The following is a 10,429-nucleotide window of genomic DNA, read 5'->3' as shown; positions in this document are numbered from 1 at the left end:
GCAGAAACACGAAACGACCACAGCACCTGAACCTATGCAAGTATAGAACCATTCTTTCCAAAGCGTTCTAAGCTCGATGTGTAAGCTGAGTTTCCTTGCTGGCTCTCAAAGGTTTTAACTGTTAGTAAGTTGCCATTCCTTTGATCACCTCTGTTTTCTTGACTTTACTTTCGCTTTCTATATATGTGTATTGTTTGTGTATGTTTAGTAGTATAGCCTCTGTATCCGTAGTTTCATATATTAAATACATTATATTCATGCTCGATTGTTTTTTTTTGCTCATGCAACAAACCCAGGTCACTTTAACGTTTCGATCCAGTATCCTTGCTTTACGCATTGATGCTAGAATAGGAAGTCTTTCTCGTGGCCAGAGAAAAACCTTCCTTTTATAATCGGCTATGAGGAGCTAACGGTTTGCTGGACAAACTAATAGTTTCTCTAAATTATTATCAAACCAGAACTAATCATATATGTGATTGATTATAATTCGTTGTAATTAATTCACAATATATGTATAATTCCCTCTCGGGTCGGTATATGTATTATAATTAATCATAAAGCTTTATGATTTATTATATTCATATATTTCACCCATAAATTAATTAAATACCTGTACTGATTCGCTACAGGACACAAAATAAAAACATGAAATTTGCACCAGATTCTTACTTTATTGGCTAAATTCATGACTACTACTACTAAAAAAAAAGAAAAAGAAAAAAAAAAGTCCTTTTAACAAGAAAAAAAGTGAGCTTTGCAGTTTACAAATTAGAACAGAGCCACAATCACTCAGTGAACAGTGCATTTCTGCATTTTAAACTGAAACAGCAATGGCACCCACTTTGCAGACATTCACACCTGGTATTATTTGCACATCGTGCATGATTTTAACCTAAAAAAACAAAACAAAAACAAAACAAAAAAAAACACCCTACAACTGACCCCCATCCCACCCCACAAAAAAAAAAAAAAAAAAAAGCCAAAACAGAGCATTTCCACAGGCCAGGCTAAATACTACCTGAGTGTGCAGTTTGAAGAAGCAAAGTATACGCCAAAATAGGTATGTGTCAAAATGTTCAGGGTGCCGTCAATAACTACTGTAAACAGACACGCACTTGGACAAAGCTTCACATTAAAGAGACTGGCAGTGATTTGCACAATCACCTCCATTCAGATTGCTTTAGAGGGGAATGGAAAAGTCTGCCCCACAGAGGGGATAAAAAGCTGGACCCTGAGGCTTGGTCTGACGAGAAGGGTGTTGTAGGTGCAATAAATGACCTAAAAAGGATTATGACGTTATGGCTGAAGACGTGAAGATGTATTCGAAGGAAAATCAACCAAAACAGCTAAAAAACGCAGTAAAAGGTGCGCAGTTACCATAGAAAAAAAACCCTCACACACAAACTCGCACAACAATTTTCTACAAATACACTGTTGTTTCACATACAAACCAACACACTTCACCAAGGGCATTTCAGTCAAGCACACATATATGACCGCTCAGATTCCCAGCAGTCTCGTCTTGATGGAGACAGCTAAAAAAAGCCCTGCACTGATTTGGTGTTTGGAGTTGAAAAGGAGAAGGAAAAGGAGAGGTAGAATGATGGACAGGATGTATAGGCGCGTTGCAGTAGTTGATGTTATTTCTTGGCTTTGCCGCCCTTGGCTGCGTTTCGTGGAGGAGTTACAGGTCTACCAGATCCAAAACCTCCTGCACCACCATACGACGACATCTTCTTCTCCGCTGGTTTCAGAATCTAACAGGAAGCAGAGAGAGCGCCTTAAAAACCATTCATCAGGTAAAATGAATAGTGAGGCTAGGCTTGGGGATCTATTGAATACTTATAACATACTAAATTAAACCAACTTTACAAATAGCACTGCAAACCCAATCTTGTCATTTTTCGTGCTCTCTATACGCTAAACTCGCATTTACAGTGCAGTGCAATGCGATATTTGAATTGAATTGATGTTCTGCAAAAAACTGTTTCTAATTGTCTAAAAGTGAGAAGTTTGCATCCCCAGTAGTTACTAGTTTTAAAGAGCACATACAAACCTGAAATGAGCACATCAGGGTCTCGTCAACACTCATCATAGCACCTGCGTTGTCAAACTCTCCGCAGTAGTTAGGAGCAGAGAAAAGTGTGACTAACTGCCTCTTAGCAAAGAACTCATAGCCATCCTCTACCACCTGTTCAGAGAGCAGAAGATTTATAATTCACAAATGCTGTACAAAAAGACCATGCTATTGCTACTGGTGGATAATAGATGCTTGACATACAAGAATGCATTCTACCTCAAGCAACAAGGAGGACAGAATTAAACAAATAATTTAAATGTTTCTAGTTTGTCAAATCGATGGCAGTCTATTACTGTGGTTCTCAAATTGTTTGGCCATGGGACCCACATTTTCCTATGGTCATTAAGCTGCAACCCAAATTTGTACGAATTTGACCAAGTATAAAGCAAGGTTAAACAAAAATAAAGTTATTAAGTTGGTATAAGCCACCACAGTCATTTAAAAATATACAAAAATATAAATATAAAATATAAAAAAATAAAGCGGTATTTTGGGGTTATGAAAACTACAGTAACCATGGTCAATTCAAAAACTGACATTTGACCCCACTTATCAATTAATGGTGCAGTAGGTGATCTAGGAAATGCTAATGTTAACCTGCTAGCATTGAATGCATAAGATCCCACCCTCCCTGCAAATTGCCGTCCAAAGCCACGCCTCCTCCAAAACACATGAACGCAGACACACAATTGCTCTCGGCAAAGCGTCACAAGAGACGGTGTTAAACTACCATATGTCTCAAAGCACATAACTTAACGATAATAATGAACGTAAACAACTTAAGGCGTGTACCTGACTGCTGCAGATTCATTTCGGTGTTGATGTTGACATGGATACGCATAATTCCGAGTCTGATTGAACAGTTCCGGTTAACGTGAACGCAGCATAAGTTTGTTGTTTTGATTCGTAGGAACTGTAAAAGGTGGCTGCTGTTTGTTTGTGGTGCTCCGTGACTGAGGTCTGTCTGTATAAACTCTGCATAGCATGAAACGCGCTGATGACGTATGATGTCTGTTTGAACAGGGTGCACGAGGGTATGTAAAAAATTACGTTGACAGGCAGGTAAAAACATCGTATTATTTCATTCGGACTGAATATAATAATTGGATGAACATTTTATGGTCCTACGCCTTCCACAGATGATATATATTTATAAAAATACATTTAGACCGTTTAACAGTGATTGCCATCAGGATATAAGGAGACTTTCAAACAGTATAACAAAAAATGTTTCTGTAGACAATCACTTACTGCAACTTTAATGCAGAGTTCACACTGCACTATTTTCAAAGTCGTCAGACCACTGTTTTTTTTTTTTTTTTTTTTTCCCCACACTGCACGACAATCTGGGGTAGCATTCAGTGTGCACATTGCACGATGGATCGGTGACGGGGATTAAAAATTGCATGACTTTACAATAGGAAGAATCGCAGACAACTCTGTCTAGTCTGCAAACTATGTTTCACAACCAAACACACGCAAGAAGTGATAAGGAAGAGACTGGAATTGTTATTAAAAATGGTAGCCTGCAAGCAGCTTGCAATCCAAATTATCTGTGCGCTGATTTGCAGCGAAAAGGAGAAATATAAAAAAAATAAATAAAAAAATAAAAAAATGTGCGAGTAAAAATTGGGGCTAAAATCGTGCAGTGTGAACTTGGCATAAAGGACACTCAAGTTTAATTGGTTTAGAAACATCATTGTGATTATTCATTCTTTGAATGAGGTGTACAATGAGAAACTTTAAATCTGTGTCACTGTAGCGATCAGTTACAATGATGACAATATTCAATAACCTAAATTACTTACCTGGTGGGCCCGGCATATGAGGTCCATGTCATGTTTATGGAGGAACTTGGCCACAACATCAGACCCAAAGGTGAAAGAGACACCACGGTCGTTTTCTCCCCAGCCCATGACATCTTTATCGGGGTCAGCCCAGAGCAGATCACACAGCAAACCCTGGTCAGGAACGTCTGTGGGCCTCATCACACGGCGGATCTGTTCCATAGATTGCAGGTCTGGAGAAAGACCTGGGTGAAGAACCATTCGACTGCAGTTTAGAAGGAATATTTTGAATTTACCCATACTTGTAAGCACAAAGAACCTGAAGTCCACCATATCCTGACTATTTCACAAACCTGTTCATGTAATAAATACACATTTTACAGGAGAATAAGCTATTATGCGTTTTACAACACAGAGCTGTGAGCTGAACGCAATACTAGGGTCAACTAGTGAGTCCAACAACCCACTAATTAATACTAACTACTAGTACATACAGTCTTCAATGTCGTTGACCAATCTTTTTTCTTTAGAATAAATGTTAGTTAATATTTATGTGTATTTATCAAGACAATGTGTTAAATGTTGAAATTAAAGGCCCATTCACACTGAACCCAACATGAATGTATGAGAAAGGTCTATTCACATGTGAACAGACTTTTTGCTGAAACTTTTACCAACGGACACACCACTGTTTTAACTACAGATCCCCACAGTTAAGAATGGCTTTAGATAATTAAGATCAGGGGTGTCCAATCCTGCATAGTTTAGCCCCTGCAAACCTGCCTGAAAGTTTCCAGTGAATCTGTTTCCAGTGGTTTGCAGTGGTCCTAAAGAAGAGAACTTTTCAGGTCAGAATAGAGAATCTTCTCTCCTCTTCTGCACCAGTTACTTGTGGTGTTCCCTAAGAATGCATTTTAGGTTCTTTCTATAGATGCTCCCGTTTTATTTGCAGAAATACAATATTTCATGTGTTTGTTATACTGATGACACTCAACTTTACCTTCCTGTCAGACCTGGGTTCATTCTTTGTACCTCGCTTAATACATCTGAGATGATTTGACAGATGCCAGGTCTTCTAATCATGATAACTGACCTCTGGCTTATTTATTTCTTCAAACGAATTTGCGGATTTGATTAAAATATCTGGATTAAGTTGTGTGAGATTATTGCGTGTTCTTGTGTTAACTGGAATAGGCAGATATATCAATACTCAAAACCATGATCAGCAATGCAGCGATTGGCTGGGGGCAAGATAGCAATGTAATGACATCATATTAAAAATGAACACCACACACCTGACGAAAACATTTCTGGACCTTTACATTAAAAAAAAGCCAAGCGACCAATACAACAAAAGTTATAATAGATAAAATGTGTACCATTTCCCAATTATTTCCATCATTTTAGGATTTCTAGTAGCCTATTTATACAAGCTTTACATTTTTATTTCAATGTTGTAATTAGCAATTAATTTAAATTTTAAGTTTTAAAATCGAATGTTTAAGGACACAAAAGTGGATACAGGAAGTGAGACAGATCGCAACCGGTCATATTACTATAAGAAATACACTGGAGGGGAACGTAATCGGCGACCAACATATGCTAAACAAACAAACAAAAACAAACCATTCATTATTTTTAACCATGTCAAAGAATTATTTCACCTGTCGCCGAATACGTTCCCCTCCAATGTAGTTCTTATAGTAAAATGACACGTTGCGCTCTGTCTCACTGCCTGTATCCACTTTTGTGTCCTTAAACATTCGTTTTTTTGGGGTCGACAGCTTATAAAACTTAGTTCTGGGTTTTTTTAGCTTGTTTGCTGTACACCATGTCACATAGCAGCTTTTAGACATTGTTCTATTTTTTGTTATAAGCCAGAAATGACAAGTAGGCAGCCTCACGGTATATAAAGTCAGTGGGGACTGTTGGATTGTTTTCCCCCCCGGTGGGCGTGGTTTTCAGATTATGAAATCGTGTTGCTCTGTCTCTATCACTGTGTGTATACTCCATAGCAACGAGGTCAACCCCGCCCTTACTCTTAGCTTAAGACTTCAGTCTATTCCTTAGTAAAAGTTTGTCTCAGCAGCTTTGTGAATAGATTTTAAGAGAAAACTCTTAGCTAAGAACTTTTACTGCTATTAAGGAGAACTCTTTGTGGTAAGATAAAATGTTTTGTGAATACGGTCTCAGGTCACCCTACATTCCAGAAAAATTTACTATTAAAACAATTAGCTACAATTATGACCATGCAGAGCTGATCTTAAAATATGAGAAACACTAAAAAAAAAATCCTTGAAATTACTCCCTGAATACAGAAATGTGTGTTAAAGGTGCAATGTGTAAAATTGTCCGCTAGAGGTTGCTAGAGGCCTATTTAAAACAAAGGCGTAGCTTGACGACCTTTGAGTGCAGAATCTTGGGACATGTGGTCTTCACCTCAACGGATGGTGCAAAAGAATAGGGATAGGACTCGGGAAGAAATCATGTTCATGGATGCGATTATTAATGTTATTGTAGTATGAAGCAGAGCAGGACCTAGTGTTGTGGGAGCTGAACGAGGCCGCTGGAGCGATTGCGCAACACACGCCTTACGAGCAGAACTTTTATTATGCCACAGCCGCCGGCACCGCTTCCGCTTTTCGGTTATAAATATGAGGTAACACAGCTCTGTTTATCATATTAGATACATTTGAGAGTGTTGAAAATGATGTTACTCTGTGCGGTCACTCGGTGGTTGCTGTAAGACACTTGTTTGAGACACATTGCAGTAAGCTAGATCGATTTTAGAATATCATATTAAATGCTGGATGGCTTGTGTTTATAAATGGCATGCAATTCATTTGATAACAAATTGTATGATGGAGAAAATTCTGTATTACTGTTACTAATAATAAAGCTGCATCTGATTATGCTATGTTAGCTACTTGACAAAATAGTGTTTTTCTCTGAGGCATGGTAAAGCATGGTACTCGCGCAAAAAAAAAAAAAAAAAAAAAAATTCAAGAAAATTAGATTTAAACAATAAGACTAAACGTGTTGAGCTATATAACAACAATTAGTTTTCTGTCTATAAATATATCAAAACAGTTGTTGACTTGTCTATTAAAAAGTGTAATATATTAAAGCGTCTTTGGTGTTTCCATGGTTTCTACAAAACCGAGGCAGACCGAGGGTTAACGCGGGTATGACGCAATTGACAGGTGACTCCTCACACATCCCCGGAGCCTTGGTTAAAATTGCAATTTTCTCACGATTTACAAATAGTTGGAAACATTTGAGATATTGTAAGTACTCAAGTGAACAAAATATATAACACTGACCTAGTGGTTTTTGGATATTTTACTGCAAAAATATTACATATTGCACCTTTAAGAGGAAAAATGCTTAAAAAAAAAAAAAAAAAAAAGTGCTAAAAAAAAAATGCTAAAAAGTTTATATAAAAAAAAAAAAAAAAATGCATACCTCCATGACAACAAAAAATCTTTTCATCCACAATAGCAGCTACTGGTAAGCAGTTGAAACAGTCTGTGAATGTCTTCCAAAGCTTGATGTTATACCGCCTTTTACCTGCCAAAAAACATGTGCATGTTCAGACATTTTAAAGTTATATGCATCAATCTTGTGTACTTTGAGAGCAAAATTAAGAGCTCCAACCCCTTTTTGGCATCCAAACTGAAAAGAGAGAGAGAGAGAGAGAGAGAGAGAGAGAGAGAGAAAGAGAAAAAGTACCTGGACTTTAAAGCGGACCTAAACTTTTTAGTTGTGATGGTAGTGTCCCATTCCATAATACATTTACATAGTTTTTCGGAGAAGCCAAAAATGTATATTAATACCATTTATTATTATTATATTAATATTATTATAAATGTATATAAACCATATAACATGCTGTGTAGTGTACTTCATAACATAAAAAATCTTATATTTTAAATAGTTTTATCTTGCTTTTTAAGCTATACTTCATAACTCCTGGCAATAGCGTTTATGTTTTACACACTGTTTAAAGTCACATTACAAATTTTGGGTTTCTTCCTCTGTGGAAAACACTGCCTGGGGACAGACAGTGCCCCTATATATAATTATTCCAAATGTGACAAGCGTTTGGTCATACCATCTACCCAAAGCATACTCACATTCATCATAAAATCCATATATCCTGTTGATGGAGGCACATTCATGGTTTCCTCTGAGAAGAAAGAAGTTCTCTGGATATTTGACCTTGTAGGCAAGCAGCAGGCAGATGGTCTCCAGTGACTGCTTGCCTCTGTCTACATAATCTCCCAGAAACAGGTAGTTACTCTCTGGAGGATATCCTCCATACTCAAAAAGCCTGAGCAGGTCATAGTACTGACCATGAACATCACCTGCAGAAAGAGAAAGAGTTACATTTTTTTTTTTTTAAGTTGGCTATTTAAAATCAAAACAGAGTATAAAGTTTAGCAGAAACTTACCACAAATCTTGAGTGGTGCCTCCAGCTCCAACAGTATCGGCTGGCTAAGGAAGATTTCCCGAGATTTTAGACACAATCCACGAATCTCATTCTCAGTTAACTGAACATTTTTACCAGGTCTTGAGCCCTTCACTGAAAATGAATGACACACAAAGGTTACCTTACTAGTGTAATTGTTAGAAATAGGCATAAAAGCATTATGAATTCATATTTGTGCATGTATCTGTTTGCATGTGTAAACAAGTCTCTTTCAAGAAAAATCTGTTCATTCGTGGCCATATTTGCAACGCCTTCAGGCAGCTAGAAAGATCAAGTACTTTCTACCTGAACGGGAAAATGTTGAAATCTCAAACTACCAGCTTAAAAAAAATAAAATCATAGTATATATAGTAGGTGAAAAACAGTATGTGAAAAAATAAGTATGTCTGAATTCACAGTGCTCCTAAAAGAGTAGGCAAAAAAGTACCCTACTGCTGACATACTACTTCCGTCGAGATTCTGAAGTGTGCATATGATGGACACTTTACTATCCCATGAGGCCACAGGAGAGGATTTGTGAATGGCAGTGAAGTGACACAACTGAGGCTTGTAGGTCACATGATAATTAAAACATGGAGAATGAAGTATGTACGGATTACATACAAACACACATTCTACATAGAACATAGTTTTTTTAGCAGTCGCAAATTAATTACTTATTCAAAATAAGTACCTACTCAAGAGTATGTAATTTTGGACGCAGCCTGAATCATCCAGTAATAAAAAATATCAAGTCTTTATGAGTGAGTCAGTGCATTATTCAAACACAAAAAAATTATAATATATAACTCAAATTAATATAATATTTTTTAAAAAGACTGCGGCAATTAACATTTTGCCAGAACCTCTAGTAAACTGCATGGTTTTTTGTTGTCTATTCAGAATAATGAGAACAAAAAAAAAAATTGTGATTCTCAATTTATTATTCTTTGACCCATACAAAAATATCTATTTAAATTTCTGTTTGATGTACTGACTAACAGTTTACTCAACTGATAGATGTTTATTTCCCTTGATTTTAACTAATGAGCATGTGTTAGTGCTGGGCATAAGAAAACACCACGGTGGAACAGCAGGCAATGGTACCGTACTATGACTATATCTCATCATCAAGACTGTTGTTGATGTCGCACTGTCAAAGGCATTTCTTCCATCTCTACTTGTCAATCAAGTAGCAGTCTTAAAGAGGGGGGTAATAATCTGGCAGGAAGTCAAAATTTGGCACAACACTGCACTGGTGACATCTTTGTGGCTTCCTCCGTTTCCGAAAGCGGCGACTGATGCACTGCGCATGCGCTGAAGTTTTGTTCGGATTATATGTAATAAACATGGAAATGATGCAAATAAACATTTGAATTGGATTGATAGTGCTAGGTATTTATACATAATACTACATAACTACATATACATTCGATTATAATGAAAACACAATCATACGCTTTTTAGACGTTTAACCGTTATTAAACATTATAAAACGAGACGGTTTGTAATAAAAATAACAATAAAGAACAAAGCGCATTACCCTCCAAAAGGCGCTGGATGATCGAATCGATGTTTAATTTGTCCGATTCAGCCATTTTGTCGCTCGCTGGAGATTAGCCGGCTAACAGAGCCAGGAACAAGACGACCTCGGAATCCGCCCGATACAAATACACGATAATAACTTGTAAAATTGCCTTTATAAAAAAAATCCCACTACTGATAGTATTCCTGAGTTTGTATTATAATGTTATTGCCGCGAATGGTCCCTTCAGTAGTTCGTTGTATGAGGTAAACTAGCACCACGACCGCTGAGTAGGAAACACTGAAAAGGCGGGATAGACACTAAAGCAGGTATCTGATTGGTTATTCTCGGCTCATGACGGGCGTTTCAAATACCGCACCCGAAGAGCCAATAGGATATTCTGTGTGTCAATCTTTTCCCGTATTTAATTGTTAATAAGCAAATTAAAACCACAACCATCAGTGTATAGTCTCAGATTCATAGTATAAACTTAAAAAAAAACCTCAACCCTCGTCAAGATTGCGATGTAAAGACCGTTCTCAGGTTGGGCGGTTTATATACTTTA

General features: G+C 37.2%; 1 protein-coding gene across 1 annotated transcript; it reads right to left on the bottom strand.

Moving 5' to 3' along the window:
• Nucleotides 1-651: 651 nt before the first annotated feature.
• Nucleotides 652-10,213, bottom strand: ppp1cab (protein phosphatase 1, catalytic subunit, alpha isozyme b). The gene is made up of 7 exons (XM_051914200.1): nt 9,883-10,213; nt 8,322-8,453; nt 8,004-8,234; nt 7,333-7,437; nt 3,889-4,112; nt 2,057-2,191; nt 652-1,757 (listed from the first exon to the last, which is right to left on the bottom strand). The coding sequence occupies exons 1-7, from the start codon at nt 9,935-9,937 to the stop codon at nt 1,641-1,643; spliced, it is 999 nt and encodes a 332-aa protein (XP_051770160.1). The 5' UTR covers nt 9,938-10,213; the 3' UTR covers nt 652-1,640.
• Between the last annotated feature and the right edge of the window lie 216 nt (nt 10,214-10,429).

This window comes from Ctenopharyngodon idella, chromosome 12 (assembly GCF_019924925.1).
Source record: "Ctenopharyngodon idella isolate HZGC_01 chromosome 12, HZGC01, whole genome shotgun sequence".
In the NCBI taxonomy this organism is placed as follows: Eukaryota; Metazoa; Chordata; class Actinopteri; order Cypriniformes; family Xenocyprididae; genus Ctenopharyngodon; species Ctenopharyngodon idella.
Note: the sequence above shows the minus strand (reverse complement) of the source record. Positions and strands in the feature narration are given on the sequence as shown.

What these genes read in the sequence shown, in the direction of transcription:
- ppp1cab (XM_051914200.1), bottom strand. Translation starts at nt 9,937, where the DNA reads ATGGCTGAATCGGACAAATTAAACATCGATTCGATCATCCAGCGCCTT. An exon ending in GGCACCACTCAAGATTTGTG is followed by an intron (nt 8,235 to 8,321) that starts GTAAGTTTCTGC and finishes CTCTTTCTGCAG; the next exon opens with GTGATGTTCATGGTCAGTAC. An exon ending in ATATGGATTTTATGATGAAT is followed by an intron (nt 7,438 to 8,003) that starts GTGAGTATGCTT and finishes GTTTTTTGGCAG; the next exon opens with GTAAAAGGCGGTATAACATC.